The sequence below is a fragment of the Pocillopora verrucosa genome, chromosome 1 (assembly GCF_036669915.1).
Source record: "Pocillopora verrucosa isolate sample1 chromosome 1, ASM3666991v2, whole genome shotgun sequence".
Classification (NCBI taxonomy): Eukaryota; Metazoa; Cnidaria; class Anthozoa; order Scleractinia; family Pocilloporidae; genus Pocillopora; species Pocillopora verrucosa.
Window position 1 is genome coordinate 1,216,252 of NC_089312.1, and position 15,978 is coordinate 1,232,229.

The window sequence follows — 15,978 nt, forward strand, 5'->3', positions numbered from 1 at the left end:
AAACTCCCCGAAGAAGTCTATGACAGTAAGACGAAACGCACCGAAGAATAAAGAAGTTTTACAACTAGCATAAGAGTGTGTTTTATCCGAATATTCAGTAAGCGTCTTCAACCACAAAGTAGACAAAATATGAGTGGGTTCGCTTGTAAAGTAGCATTGTGAAGTGATCCCCACGTCATGGCAAATGCGTTGGAGAGAATTGAGGAAACCTCAACATAAGCCTAACTTGTAAATTTACTTGTACATGATAAAATAACGTTAACTTTTGCTCTAAATATTTCCACGTTAGCTTACTGTTGTTTTTTAAGTTCAATCATCGATGAGTGAGATTGTACCATACTTAAAGTGTTGATATATATCAACTTGTTCATTCACATTCAAAATTAGAGTGAAAACGTTTGTTTGACATGGGTACGGCACAAACGAACTGTATTCCGACCGAAAAGAAAACCTTGGGCAGCAACACACAGGAGGTAATATGATTTTAATTAAAATCATGGAATATCTCCTCTTAGGACCCTAAGTAACAACGCGATAAAAGAGCTACCATCTGGAGTCTACCATTATAACACTGAGTTGAGGGGCCTGTAAGTAACAATTATCCACGCCCATTCTTAATATTAACCTTCGATGTGCTAAGAGTGTAGTGTCAGTGTTTACTTGATACGATCATGACAGTCCTCAAGCTTAGTGGGTGTAGTCAACTATGAAGAGAATAAAAGAGAGTAGGAAGGTTTGTATTTGGACAGTTCAATCAATGATCATTTCCTAGCATATGTCACTGGGCCTCGTTTTGTAAATCCTATTTTCTATTCCCTCGCTAACTTTGTTTTATCAGTTTGCATGGGCGTGGCCAGTATGTAGAGGGAGGCACCTGCAAGCGTTTCCTTTCAGAAGTGTCACAAGACTCACTTTCAATCAATCGCTGGTTAACATGAGACTGATCGTCATCTCTAGTAGATAATGAATAAACAAAACTTACGGGTGGCGTGAATCAAACTTGCACAGTGGCACAGTGGCCCAAGGCATATGAATAGAGCAACCTCCCCTCTCTAGTTAATCCCTTTCAGTTTCATAAAAGACTGAACAGGTTAAGTTTATTTTGATCCGGCATCGTAATGTGCTTAGAGTTTCGTGAATCAGTATAGTAATAAATTTTTTATGTAACCGATTCGGTGAGTTCATTTCTGATAAGCAGATATTATTATACTATGTGGATATTGACGTGTCTTATGCTTAGATACTCGTAGTTCAGAGAGCGCCTTGGTAACTAGACCTTGACCTCAGTCAACAACACTACTTCCCGCTAACTCAAGCATGAAGCGCACTCCCTTGAATTACATGTATGTTCAGTCATTTCTTATTAAGTACATTCTGTAGCTCCAAATCCCTGTTTCACGCGGTGATCCTCGTCCCCCTTTTCCGATCCTGTTATCCTCAGCAAAATCCTACAGGCCGCTTCATTAATAAACTCTATTACATGCTCCAAGACACCCATTTTAAAGCGTCTAACACAGAACCCTTGATTTATCGATTTGGTTCTTCTTATATTTATGCAAATATGATGAGAATATCTTGATCTACGAAATGTGGGCAAACATTTATTCAAGTTCAGTGATTGTTGTAAACCATATGGCAGTTAAGCTCAAACGCGAAGCAGTCTCTCTTGAACTAGATATTCAAACATTTATTATCAAACCAGTAACCGTCAGCAAAAACGTGTTTAAATGTATGTTCCACGACACATTTTTAAACGATTAATACAGATACCATCACTGGAATAAAACATCGAAGTACAAACTGGTGGGATACAAATCCAATATCCCAGCTCACAATTGAAAAAATCCTGGTTTCAATCTCCTTTCCAAAGTCATCGATCCTGTTACATTCACAAATTGTTTAGAAGGAAAAATTTATCTTTTATCACCAAATCATGGTCCTAAATCTTACCAGATATCCGAATAGCTTAATTTTAATGTCCCAGTACATTGCAGAGGAACAAAATTTACTAGCTAATTTGCAACAAGACAATAAGTTTGAGAAGTTACTATCAAGTTACTCTCAAGTTACCATTAAGTTCAAACCCAATTTTTAAAAAAACATTTTAATTAACTTTCTTTTAAAATTCAAAAAATTTTAAAAACAATTTTTTTAAAAAAACTAAACTACTGAGCAGCTGTCTACGAACAGTAGTTGTAAAACTTGTTTATTCTCCGACGCGTTTCGTTTATCAGTTAGCCCCCAGATATTTTTCTCACCTCGCCGCTAAATTATATTTACTTTTTCCAAAACTTCGCCTGTTTCTGTTCGTAAGTCCTGCCAAGCCTGTATGGTCATTGGCCCCCGTTATAGCCATAGTATGGCTTTTTAATACAAGTGTTTAGCATTAACTCGCAAAACTCCCCGAAGAAGTCTATGACAGTAAGACGAAACGCGTCAAAGAATAAAGAAGTTTTACAACTAGCATAAGCGTGTGTTTATCCGGGCACAACACAAATAAATTGTTCATCCAACAGAAAAAAGAAAAATAAAAAACTTGCGATAGCAGCAATTTCTAATACAAAACTCGTAAAACTCCCTGAAGAAGTCTGACAGTGAGACGAAACTCGTCGAAGTACGTAATATCTTTTGCTGTTTGTTTAATAATCGATGAGTTTTAAAAGCGCCTTATGCTAGGAGCGTTGATAGATATCAAGATGTAACAAATATATCAATGTTATAGCAAAGCACTCGTTTGATCCGGGCACGATACAAACAAACGGTTAATCCAACAAAAAAATAAAATAAAAAACCTGCAATAGCAACAATTTCTAAAAAATGACACTTTAACTGAAATCAGGGAATATTTTTTTCTTAGGGAATTGGGTAACAACCAGATAAAGGAGCTGCCAACTGGAGTCTTCAATAACAACACCGAGTTGATCAAACTGTGCGTAATTGATTTTTCCTGGCTCTTGTGATGATAGCTTTTAATGTGCCAAGAGTTTTATGTCATTGTCAACTAAATGTGATCAAGAAGGTCCTGAAGCTTAGTAGGTGTAGTCAGCCGTTAGAAGGGTGAAAGAGAGTGGGACAGTTAATAGATGGACGGAGTTAAACAGAAAAGAGGAACCTATCCTCATTAAGCAATCCTTTAAGTTTCATAGATGATCATATCCTAACATCTGCCGTTGGTCCACGTTTTGTAAATTCAATTTTTATTCCTTTCATAACTTTGTTTTATTTGCCAGTATGAAAAGGAGATTACAGTGTTCTTTCTCAGAACAGGCTTGCACTTCGCACTTCTTTTCACACCAATACCACAGTCAAATGCAAACAAGATTTATACTTTGCCATGGATTGTTAAAACAAGCTTTCTTACCTTACACTTACTCACATCATAATTCAAATGGTGCATATTCCTTTTCATCGATCACATCCTTCAACCCTTGAATATCTACGTAACAAACAGACCGATAACGAACGCCCCCAATCAACGATCAAAGATATAACAGCTAAATCTAACAGCAGACAAGATCTGAGTTACAAGATCAGGTACCTCAAAAGCCTCGTACGAATCTGTTTTGAGTCGCAAATTAAAATAAGGGTCGCATAAAATTCAATAAATTACTTTCGAACTCAAAAATTGCTGGTTCCAAAATTTTGAGCTTTGGGGAGCCTATCGGCCCAAATAATGTGTTTTCCAGCAAATTTGAACTAAAGTAATTGAAACACTTTTTTAACCCTTCTCCTCTACAGACAACTTAACGACAACGACCAAACAGAGTTACCAGAGGGTTTGTTTGATGGTTTAAGAGCATTGACACGACTGTGAGTAAAGAAAAGAAAAATGGTAATAGTTAAAATTATTTGTGCGACAAATTGGACACCTGCAGATTGAGGTGGAAAAAATAACAAGCTACTGAGAAAGAAAGACAAAATACAAAAATATTGCTGTAAGAGTCATTATTTTATACCTTAATTTTTATATTTTTGTTGGATGAATGAGCAAAATAATGCGTAGTAAGGATGCTCCAGTAACTTAACAAAATAATAAGAGCTAGACTAATCGAAACTTTTAGAAATCAACTTTAACAAAAAGTAAATAATTGAGGATGTTTACCAGTCTTGTGTTTCTGAAATAAGTTTGGGAAAACTCGTCATAAATCTGAAGATATGAAAACATTTACTTATCATTAAAGGGGTAAGTTTCTAAAGAAACTGTGGTGCTGCGTCGGTGGGAGAGTATAGCAGGTAATTTAGTGTTAACAACTGGGTTGAAAACGTAAATTAGCCACCGTAAAGGGTAAAAAAGCTGACGTTTCGAGCGTTAGCCCTTCGTCTATCGCTCTCACGAAGGGCTAACGCTCGAAACGTCAGCTTCTTTACCCTTTACGGTGGCTAATTTAGGTTTTCAACCTAGTTGTTAACACTAAATTACCTGCTTTACCTATCATTGCCGTGTTATTCTTTTTATCAGATGGCTGCAAAATAACGGAATCAGGAAGCTTTCTAAACACGTTTTCAAAGATTTGACTAGTTTGGAAGAGCTGTGAGTATGATAAAAAAGAACTGTGTTTGCAAAAAATATTGACTCTTTCAATGTTCTCCTCCTTTAAATGGAAAAAGCATTTGAAAAGAAATCCCCTCAAGTTGCATCAGCTGCTTTATATTTTACTAATCACTCTGTGCAGGTGTAATCGGACCGTGTAACGGGACAGTTGGCTGTAATCGGACACCTGTGATCGGACAGTTGAAGCAGCCAATCATATGAAGTCCACTTAGCTAAATTCACCAATCACAGAATTGATCACAATAACCATAGAAACAATCACTTACTCTGAAAAAAAACTGGGAAATTTCCAAATTTTTTGCTTTAGCCATTGTCCCTACTGGATATGTTTGTCCTAAATTTTTTTTCGGAAATTGTTATGGTTTTGATTAATTGGTAACAGGAGTTCGTGTCGTCCAATTCTGTCTGAAATTATACTCGTGATTGACAAATGGACTCCTGCTTCGCGTTCGTCCGATTTTGTCAATCACTCGAATGATTACAGACCGAATTGGACTCCACTCGATCTTATCACCATCATATATAAGACCAATCTCGGTAAACCTGGCTCTGTCAGAGTTGGCCGAGCAAGTATCTACGAAGGCCTAGCTACCCTGAGAATAACGATCCGAGCCAATTCGGCGTTACCCCAAAATCTTCTACGCTGCATGCTCTCATCTCCCAAAGGTAGTAGAAGTGCAATCCAAAGCGCTGTAACAGAAGTAAAGCAGTAGCGTCCTTACAAAAATCTTTAGATGAACTCAGATAAGTGTAAAGAATTGATTATTGACTTCAAGAGAACCAACACCATTTCGACGCCGTATTCGTCAACTCCGAGGACCGTGAACTTGTTGCCAAAACCACATATTAGGGGTAACCATATCTAATAACTTTCAATGAAATTGTCTGGTCTATGATGTAATCAAAAGGGCCAATAAGCTCACACATTTCTTGATCTTGCTGGAGCGAGAAAACGTTCCGGCTCATAATATCAGTTGCTTCTCTCTTACCTGCATTAGAGCGTGATCAGAAACGTGCGCTTTCTCGTAATTTCTCCTGGCGTTTCATATCATTACAATCGAGCATTTACAACATCAGAACTTTGAAATACAAGCGCAAAGAAGAGTGTTATAAATTCTTTTATTAGCCATATCTAGTACTGCTCGTAAACTCTATCATCAGCTACCAACCAAGGACATCACAGGATATAATTTTATTCCAAACAGCGCACTTTCATGTTCCCAAAATGCGCACTGATCGTTACGAGAACACATTTATTCAATTCATTTCCAAACAATGGAACTTTCGTACGTGGTGTTTTTTAGAATCATTTTATATTACACGAGATTATTACTTAAAAAATGCGTATATGACTTTAACTTTTTGTAAATTTCACGTAAGTCAGTCTTAAAAAAAGGCTGCGAATTTGAATATTTTAATGAACTTCCTCTCACATCTCTCTCTCTCTCGTCCCCATCTGGCCGGTACGTGGTCCTCCGTATTAGTGGTTTTTAACATGTCACATTACTATGAGTTATACGCGTAAGGATGCTTGAGTAAAGAGCCTGAAATCTAAATATAAGTGGAGTAGCTCAGTGCTCTTCCTACATTAAGTATGAAGATAGACTAGTGAAATGTAGCGCAAGAGCTGTTTGGTTGTTTCCTCATACTGTCTTCTTCGCGCGAATTACATTCCGGCTGATGTTATTTTTTTCTGAATTTTCTGAAAGTTCTAATGCATTTTCCCTCGAACCTTTCAGGGATCTGTCTGATAATACGGTTGAGAATCTGCCACAAGACGTCTTTAGCAACCTAACAAGTCTCAAAAACCTGTAAGTCAACAATAAAAACATTACATAACAAAAACAGCCACGACAAGGAAAGCGGTTCTCATCCTAAGCACGTTCGAGTTACGAGAATTTCTCAATTTCTGTCTCAACCCTTTCACTCCCAAGATCTCATCAGTAATTCTCCTTACTATCTGCCATACAATTTCTATGATGTTAGTTTGGATAATTTGGTATTGGATCAACTAAAGTCCCCTGATGGCTATTTTTCTTTATTCTCTTGTCTGCTTCATAATGCATTGACACTAATGTTATCAAATTATGTCTCTCCTAACTAAACATGTTCACCAAAACGTATTCCATTCAATGAATGCCAGTGATATATCTTTCTATCGTTTGCATTGTAAAAAATACCGTCAATCTTAACAGTTGCAATCATAAGCTACGGGAACCATTTTGTTTTGCCGTTAAACACAAACGACAGATGTTTTCCATACACTGAAACCTGTCATTCGTCAATGTCTGGCTTACTGTTTCGTACTTGCAGGTTTTTATCCAAAAACCAAATTGGAGAATTACCATCAACGATATTTGTTAACCTGACCAAGCTTAAGACATTGTGAGTAGACATGGAAATCTTGAAGTATTAATTAGCTGTCAGTGAATTGATTGATTTATCAAAATGGGAGATAAAACAGTAAAAGAGAATGATAATAGATCCTGAATGTTAAATTATAGGAAAGAATTGTGACCATGTTTAAATTGCTTTCGGACTAGACGATTTTAGAGTTATGTGAGGTTTAGGATGGATCAATTAACTCCAATTTAAAGTCAAAATTAATCGAGGATTGCTCTCGTTTTGCCTTCATCACCCTTATCATTAATCTAAAAGCATGCGTCACCTTTTCAACCTATTGGATTCAAAGCTAATACCAAGTGGGACTTGGTCACACACCATCATTGAAACTTAAAGCCACGTGTTTGTTTGTATTATTTTTAGTTATGATTGCCCTCGTCAATTTTTTCCTTTTAATTGGTTTTTTCGGTTACTTTGGCTTTGGGTGGAAAAATCGTAATTGAAAAGCACGCTAGATACGTTGACACTGATTCAAATTTCAAATTAAGAAGAAGGTTGGTCACTAACAGGTTTCTATTTTACAATTGAACAGAAAAATAGAGGAAAATGAGTTTAAAAAGTTCCATCCTAAACAATTTCGTGGACTGGGAAATCTAGAAGAGCTGTAAGTGGTTTATGTGTATTGATCTGAGTTTTCTACGGGTCTGGTTTCTGCATGTAGGCTGAGAATATCTAATTACGCTGATTATACGACTTTGCCTGATTGACAAATTCTTTTCTCATCGCAATTTCCTGCGGGAAACGCTTACCCGATTAAGTTTTCCATATTTAAGAAAATTTAAGGCCCTGTGTTATAACTTACCTATTTTTTTTCGTAATTCCTAAAATAAATGCATGCGCAAGGTTTGTGGAGATTACTGGAGAACCTATAGTCCGGGTTAGATATAATTTAGATGAATTTTCATTAATAACTTCTTAATAAAGTTCATGCAATGACGATCCTCCTCTTTAAAGTCCAAAAACTGAAAAAAAATTATGTGAATACGTTTGAAAATAGAGAAAGATGTTTTTTTTCGTTTTGTCACGAGCGTGGGACAAAGAAAAAAATTCTGAGTCCCCATGAGGAACCGAACCTCAGACCTTCGGATTACGCGCTCAGATGCTCTACCACTGAGCCACAGAGACTCCACGGTAAGCGAGGTCTATTACGAAGTTCATAAGACACGCGTGTGTTTGTAAATTGTCTTCCCACTCAAGAAAAATGTTATCGATGTCCTGTTCTTTAATTCCCGAAGTTCGCCATAAATTTTATTTTCTTTCTTTCTTCATTAGCTATCTGTCAGGAAACAAACTAAGATATTTGCCACAAGGAATTTTCAAAGGCTTAAAGCATCTTCTGATTCTGTAAGTAGAATGTGAAATTCATCTTGTGCTTAATTTGATCAAAGTGGTATCTCAGTATCTTCTAATAATCACACTTATCAGTTTGAGAGGCACACATCAATGCCCAAAAATTATATCATAGCTGTTTTGCTAATTGTTTTCTTTTCGTCTTTTTTTGTAAGAGAACTCTTTAACAACCAATTGAGGAACGTTTCCATCGACAACTTCAACGAAACCAGGCGGTTAAAAATTCTGTGAGTGTTTAATTTTTATTAATGATAAAATGAGAGTCAAATTATGAAAGACACTGACTGCCATCAAAGGTTCAGTCAAGAAAATAATCAAAGGGCGTCTGTGGCCAACTCGTTGATAAAGAATTAAAGAGATATGTGTAAATGCAGTCGTGAAAATGCGACCCTATCCAGCGGCACATTGTTCGCCTATATCTAGGAATTTTAACCCTCATCCCCCCCCCCCCCCCCATCCCGTCCCCCTCTCAGCATTAATATGTGGTAGAAATGGCAAATAGTGATGAAGCAAAAAATCGCACATAATCACCCCAGGTTGACAATAACCATTCTACCTTGCACTGCTCATACCGTGATTGCAGCATTCCCACGTGCGTAAAGTGCTTGTAACTTCTGGGAAACACACCCGTGTTACACCAAAAAACCCACATGTAGCAGAAGAGGCCGATTACTCGCAATTTCTTGTAGTTTTGAATTTCTCTTTTGTTCTTCAGTGCACGCATATGCTTGTATTTATTTACACGGATTGTAAAATCGAAATTAACTAGAAAAACATTCCTTGAAATAGATAGTCGTCGTGTGTTTTGAGCGAGAAAGATCGTCAAGTGATCAAAACAACACCGGCCAGATTATGGTCATGTGCTCGGTAACCAATCATAAAATGATATTTCATTGTTACCATCAAAACACTCACGTTTGCATAGAAAAACATCAAAACGAAACGAGCATAACGAAAAGACCGAAACTGGCCTAGTTGCCAAAACGTCCAAAGAAAAAAAACCCTGACACGAAAGAAATAATGCTATAAATTAACATTTTAATTCTGTCATGAGTACATGTTTCCGTGGGAATTTCAATGTCAGCAGCTTGCTTTGTCACTCACTAACTCTTCGTGATTCTCGCTGCTCCTCGTTATGTTTAGTGCATGGACGATTCGAAAACCCTTCGTACTTGGTCTTGAAATTGATCTTAGCACTAATCTAAAACATTCGAAGTCCATTTCAATTTAGTAAATGTCGAAACAGCTATGTCAAGACAATAAACTTCGCAACGATCGATGCAATCATAATGGCGCCAGGACTTCGGACTTCTTCGGAAGGATAGATCTCGAATTCGGAGCCGACTAATTACGAAGAGTTCACGCCAATTGCCATATCCCAAAATGCCCACAACAACTCGTTTCTACGCTATCGCGTATCCACGAGTTAAAAAAGCACAAATCGATATACTAAGTTTGAAGTAACACTCCGGAAAGGCTCTTCTATTCATTGATTTCATCCTTATATTCTTGTCTTTAAATATCTAATTTTCAGATATTTGCATTATAACCACATGAGGGAGATTCCCTACGGATTTTTTAAAGAGTTGAAGGATATATCACGAGTGTAAGATTTTTATGTGATTTATTTGATACATTTACAACTTATTAGCAGAGCTATGAGTAGAAAGCGTCTGGGGGTTCATTTAATTCAAATATTTACTGGCACAGAGCTTCAGGCAAATGAGTTCGTGGTTTCTATACTTTACTAAATATCTATGGTCGCCTTTCTTACCCTATTGACGACTTTTATAACAACCTCCATTTTGTTGGGTAATACGCCTTACAAAGACTGCTATTGCGTACTACATTGCTTTACAGTATCGCATGAAAAATTTTCGAACATAATCAATGAAGATTCATAGTCACAAAAACCCCATATGAGGAAAAGAATTCTGATTGACTGATCTCGCGTTACCTTTGTGCTCTTAGGGTATAGGCTTTTGGTTTCATCTTTTACTCTATCCTTATGGACTGAATAGCATCATATTTTACGGTTGCAGGAGTTTGGACACAAACCTGATGTGTTGTCATATGCACAAGGAGGACGCTGACTGTGCTTTCATTGATAACGACGACTTTGCCAACTGTGAGAGCATGTTCAAGAACCCAACCCCGAGGAAGAGCATATGGGCAGTCGGCTCCCTTTCCCTAGCTGGGTCTGTGTTTGTCATCACATGGCGTTCAGTCTTTAAGGATACAAACACGGTACAATCAATCATGTTATTGCACTTGGCAGTCTCCGATGGTTTAATGGGAGCATATCTTATCACACTGGGTTTCAAAGATCTGTTGTGGAGAGGAGAGTATTACTTACATGACTTCGAGTGGCGGTCCAGTTTGGCTTGCCAGATAACTGGTGCCACCTCTTTGCTATCCAGTGAGGTCTCCTTGATGCTGATGGCTTTGATATCTGCAGACCGACTCAAGAACATTGTGTTCCCGTTCAGAGGTGGAGCACTTTCGCGGAAGATGACCCACATCCTTTGCGCTATCATATGGCTCGTCGGCTTCCTCCTGGCTTTCTTTCCGATGTTTGGCTTGAGATACTTCGAAGATCTTACAACATATCACAACTATTACGGAAAAAGTGTAGTCTGCCTTCCCTTACAGCTCTCTCGTCACAAAACGGAAGGCTGGGAGTACTCTGTTTCTGTATTTGTTGGCCTCAATTTCTTCCTCGTCATATTCATCACAGTTGCCTACCTCGCCATATTCATAAGCAGAGTGCGAGTTAAAAACCAATCAGCCAACACAAGGAGGGAGACCGGTCTGGCCAAGAGAGTGTTCTTCATCATCTTCACTGACTGTCTCTGCTGGATACCAATCATCGTGTTTGGTATGAGGTCGCTTTTGGAGAAGAATTTCAAGCCACCGAGCGACTTAGCTGCTTGGATTGCCGTGTTTGCTCTGCCCATCAATTCAGCGATAAACCCGATTCTGTACACGTTAGCAACACCAAAGGTAAAGAATAACATTTCTTCATCATCTCTTAAATCTAAATCATTTGAGGCAAGACCCGGTGGTCTGGCGCTTAACACTGTGGGTTCTTTAACGCTCTGACAGCGTTCTTCTTAAGCTAGACACTCTAACAGTGACTGTTTCCATTCAACTGTTTAAACGAGTAGTTTTAAACTGCCCGGGAAAGTTAGCTTATACATCGTCCAAGTACTGGCCTGAATCATCCCGGTTGCTTTACACTACCAAGAATGTGATGATTATAAAGACGTCAAGCGAGCAATCGATCGAGATCATTGACATTTGTCACTCTGTAACAATTGATAATGGAAAATGGTCAGTTGATGGACGTCGTTATTGACAATTTTCTCTCCTCTCCAGGCGCAAGAGTATCTGGGAAGCAAAATAGCAATGCTGAGAAGCTTCATACGGAGTACGTTTCACTGCAGTGAATATCAAGAAAGTAGTTATGCCCATTTTTCCATTCTTTCTATTACATAGTTCATAGACTAAAGTCGGAAATGTTGTTCTTAATAGTCTTCTTATTTAATAATCTTATTTACTCATGCCTTGTTTGATAAGGACAACAACAAGATCCACGAGAGATTGAAGATAACGGGCAACAAGAAGGTAACACCATTTTACTGAGTTCTTTTTGTCACTGTATCCTCCTCAGCAATCGTTTTCATTTACATTTTTATTTTCCCGATGTTGTCCTCCAGTTCGTTTTTTATCTTTGTTTCCCCAGATCAACAAGAAGGAGAAGCAGTGGAAATGCAGATTCTTGGATTGCCACATCCAGATCAAGGTGTTTAAAATAGAATTTGCTCGTTCACTGTCCCAAACCAAGTAGATATTGAAGTTCTCTTCGCTTAAGTCACCCAATTGTTTTTGGGCAAAAAACAGCGCAAAGAACTTTGATGGGGAAATGCACTAAAACATAGCTTCAGTAGCATTTTGAATTAGTTTTTTTTTAAAGAAACCATTGGCTGAAATAGAATCACTCAGCGCTTGTATGGCTAAGATTACTTTTATTTGTATTTAATTACCCTTGTGTCCAACACTTCTCGAAAGTGCCTGTCTTCTAAGTAGAATGACTAGTTATAGATTCGTGTTTTGGGGAAAGATGAGTCTTACACTCTTCTATTTATCCATTAATCAAGATGCACAAGAGCAGTATGGCGACAATAAAATTGGAATTGTCCAACACCTTCACAAGGAGGGTATGTAATGACATCATTTTTGATTACAATGTTTTTATAATTATCCAGATCATTGATATCATATTGCAGTAGTATTAATTCGTTGATTTACTCATGCCTTGTTTGATAAGAAGAACAAGATCCACGAGAGATTGACGATAACGGGCAACAAGAAGGTATGAGCATTTTACTGAGTTCTTTGTGTCACCGTATTTTCATCAGGAATCATATTCATTTCCATTTTTTTTTCTTGATGTTGTCCTTCAATTCGTTTTTTATCTTTGTTTCCCAGATCAACATGAAGGAGAAGCGATGGAAATGCAGATTCTTGGACTGCCACACCCAGATCAAGGTGTTTAACCTATAACTTGCTCGTTCATCGTACCAAACCAAGTAGATATCAATTAAAGTTCTCTGCGTTTAAGACACCCGACTGTTTTAGGCATAAAAACAGCGCAAAGAACTTTGACGGGGAAATGCACTAAAACGTAGCTTCAGTAGCATTTTTAATTAGTTTTTTTAAGTAACCGTTCGCTGAAATAGAATCACTCAGCGCTTGTATGGCTAAGATTACTTTTATTTTGTATTTAATTACCCTTGTGTGCAACACATGTCTCAAAAGTGCCTGTCTTCTAAGTAAAATGGCTAGTTGTAGCTTCGTGTTTTGGGGAAAGATGAGTCTTACACTCTTGTATTTATCCCTTTATCAAGATGCACAAGAGCAGTATGGAGACAATCAAATTGTAATTGACCAACACCTTCACAAGGAGGGTATGTAATGACATCATTTTTGATTACAATGTTTTTATAATTATCCAGATCATTGATATCATATTGCAGTAGTATTAATTCGTTGATTTACTCATGCCTTGTTTGATAAGAAGAACAAGATCCACGAGAGATTGACGATAACGGGCAACAAGAAGGTATGAGCATTTTACTGAGTTCTTTGTGTCACCGTATTTTCATCAGGAATCATTTTCATTTCCATTTTTTTTTCTTGATGTTGTCCTTCAATTCGTTTTTTTATCTTTGTTTCCCAGATCAACATGAAGGAGAAGCGATGGAAATGCAGATTCTTGGACTGCCACACCCAGATCAAGGTGTTTAACCTATAACTTGCTCGTTCATCGTACCAAACCAAGTAGATATCAATTAAAGTTCTCTGCGTTTAAGACACCCGACTGTTTTAGGCATAAAAACAGCGCAAAGAACTTTGACGGGGAAATGCACTAAAACGTAGCTTCAGTAGCATTTTTAATTAGTTTTTTTAAGTAACCGTTCGCTGAAATAGAATCACTCAGCGCTTGCATGGCTAAGATTACTTTTATTTTGTATTTAATTACCCTTGTGTGCAACACATGTCTCGAAAGTGCCTGTCTTCTAAGTAAAATGGCTAGTTGTAGCTTCGTGTTTTGGGGAAAGATGAGTCTTACACTCTTGTATTTATCCCTTTATCAAGATGCACAAGAGCAGTATGGAGACAATCAAATTGTAATTGACCAACAGCTTCACACGGAGGGTATGTAATCACATCATTGTTGATAACAATGTTTTTATAATTATCCAGATCATTGGATTTATTCGAAAATGTATCTCACAAAATGTCGTTAAAAGATCGTTTTGCTTTTGTTCTTGTGTTAGGAAGCTTATTTGCTCACTTATTTCTATGTGTATTTAGATCAGCAAGGAGCTGAAATGCTGGAATTGCAGCAAATACCTCCCCAAGAACAAGGTTATTCACAACTTTTTCTATCTGGTCAAACAAACAACAAAATAAATAATAACTGTCCATTTTACTATTAGTTTTCCAGCTTATTCGATTAGCATTATTGAGCTTTCTCTTAAAGTTTGTTTTCCTTTCAACTTTAATTTAGAAGAAAGCCACGAAGGAGATGAAGACGTTGTTGAAGAGAATGATCTGGAATATGATACAAAGTTGTAATCATTGGTCGATAGAAGGATATCAAGTAAACACCAGTTTAACCCTAAACTTCTTTGTAATCTTTAATAAATAATTAATAATTAGTAATCCTTTTAACTTATTTCATCGTTATAGGTAAAGATAACTTGATGTCATTAGGATGATACGTTGAGCCTATAGGACTGTTTATTCTAGACACCTGCACACGGTACGATCGTTTAGATCGCAAGGGGGAGGTGCCCTGTTAATAGCAACTGATGGCTCAGGAATAAATTTATCACTTACATGAAGCTAGATTTCCCTTACTGTAGTCAGTGAATGCTCAACAAAAAGATCAATATGTATTATTATTAACAAAGGATTAACTGTAAAATGAAGATTTCCACCAGTAGTCGTAATAGTTTGGTTAAACGCAGTAGGTATATTTAAAACAAGATTACCCTCCAACTTTCCCGATCAGATCAGACATGAAAAAATATCTTGCAAAGTCGATAATTTCATTAAAAAAATGTGATCTTGCTTTGATATCACTGACCTTCTGATTCCAACGGTTGTTCTCCATATAACAGTCAAAGAAAAAATATGTACTTTCTTACAATAAAATGATAATAGATGATAGAGTTTAAAATAAGAAAGAACAGTCGATATGGTAACTACATATACTCACAAATCTTAGCAAACCTTTCATTGCTTTGCATCTCTTAGTGTCGGACATATATCGTGAACAGACCTCAGGGGAGAGCAAGACTACCTTGCAAGAAAAATATACCATCTTTATCAACAACATATATAGCCTCTGTTCACATATTATCATTGATCTAATGCTACATATATTCAATAACTGATAAAAAAACATTCAATATTTCTAGTATAATTATTATTTTAGTCGAAGAGAATGAAGAAAATCATCAGAAAAAAGTAAAACATGTAGCTAATACAGCGAAGTAGCTTGACAACTTTGCAATATCATTTTTAAACTTTTTCTTTGTCTTAATGTTTAGATAACGTTTCTGTCTCACTCACGAGTTACGATTAACTCCTTTAAGTTAGTTTGCATCTATCTGCATGTCAACGTTAGTAGGTAATGATTGTAGATAATAATCTGCAAGTCGTAGTTAGTAGAAAATGATATGAGGTTAGCATAACACTAAATTTGATGTAATTTAAAATAAAAAAAAATTAACACTATCAAAAACCTGTATCCGGCGGTGATACATGAAGTGTTTTTGTGTGCTTCACCAAACGCAAATCACCAAAACTGGTGAGAAGTCCTGGGTTGGCCTGTCAAACACTAATCCCATTGTTTAGAAAGAATTTACTGGAGTTACCTAAGTTGATCAAATTCCTCCCTTCCCCTCCCCCCAGACTTAATGAACAGTCTCAGTGCATTGTATTTTAACTATTGACTTCATATTGTTTCTCGTAATAAATGATGATAAAAATAAGAAAAAGGCGAAAAGTACGTGGGAAGCTAGCTTTACTTGGTTAGTTCATCAAAAATCTTTTAATAAGGCGCGCTGGGGAAACTGGAACCCCTAAACTAACATAGA

At 37.0% G+C, this 15,978-nt stretch overlaps 1 protein-coding gene and 1 long non-coding RNA gene across 2 annotated transcripts in view; both read left to right on the forward strand.

Moving 5' to 3' along the window:
* Nucleotides 1-12,864, forward strand: part of LOC131780616 (leucine-rich repeat-containing G-protein coupled receptor 5-like) — a 47,541-nt gene extending 34,677 nt beyond the window's left edge. Inside the window, exons 33-47 of the mRNA XM_066174447.1 lie at nucleotides 3,739-3,810; nucleotides 4,460-4,531; nucleotides 6,292-6,363; nucleotides 6,866-6,937; nucleotides 7,488-7,559; nucleotides 8,228-8,299; nucleotides 8,461-8,532; nucleotides 9,840-9,911; nucleotides 10,348-11,308; nucleotides 11,684-11,765; nucleotides 11,885-11,932; nucleotides 12,051-12,110; nucleotides 12,466-12,525; nucleotides 12,636-12,680; nucleotides 12,797-12,864. Coding sequence (XP_066030544.1) covers nucleotides 3,739-3,810; nucleotides 4,460-4,531; nucleotides 6,292-6,363; nucleotides 6,866-6,937; nucleotides 7,488-7,559; nucleotides 8,228-8,299; nucleotides 8,461-8,532; nucleotides 9,840-9,911; nucleotides 10,348-11,308; nucleotides 11,684-11,765; nucleotides 11,885-11,932; nucleotides 12,051-12,110; nucleotides 12,466-12,525; nucleotides 12,636-12,680; nucleotides 12,797-12,864 — 1,900 coding nt within the window. The remainder of the gene's footprint in view (nucleotides 1-3,738; nucleotides 3,811-4,459; nucleotides 4,532-6,291; nucleotides 6,364-6,865; nucleotides 6,938-7,487; nucleotides 7,560-8,227; nucleotides 8,300-8,460; nucleotides 8,533-9,839; nucleotides 9,912-10,347; nucleotides 11,309-11,683; nucleotides 11,766-11,884; nucleotides 11,933-12,050; nucleotides 12,111-12,465; nucleotides 12,526-12,635; nucleotides 12,681-12,796) is intronic.
* A 681-nt stretch (nucleotides 12,865-13,545) lies between these two features.
* LOC136279439 (uncharacterized) lies at nucleotides 13,546-14,239 on the forward strand. Its single transcript, XR_010716865.1, has 3 exons — nucleotides 13,546-13,607; nucleotides 13,967-14,026; nucleotides 14,186-14,239. It is a non-coding gene; the product is annotated as an uncharacterized lncRNA (long non-coding RNA).
* The last annotated feature ends 1,739 nt before the right edge of the window (nucleotides 14,240-15,978 follow it).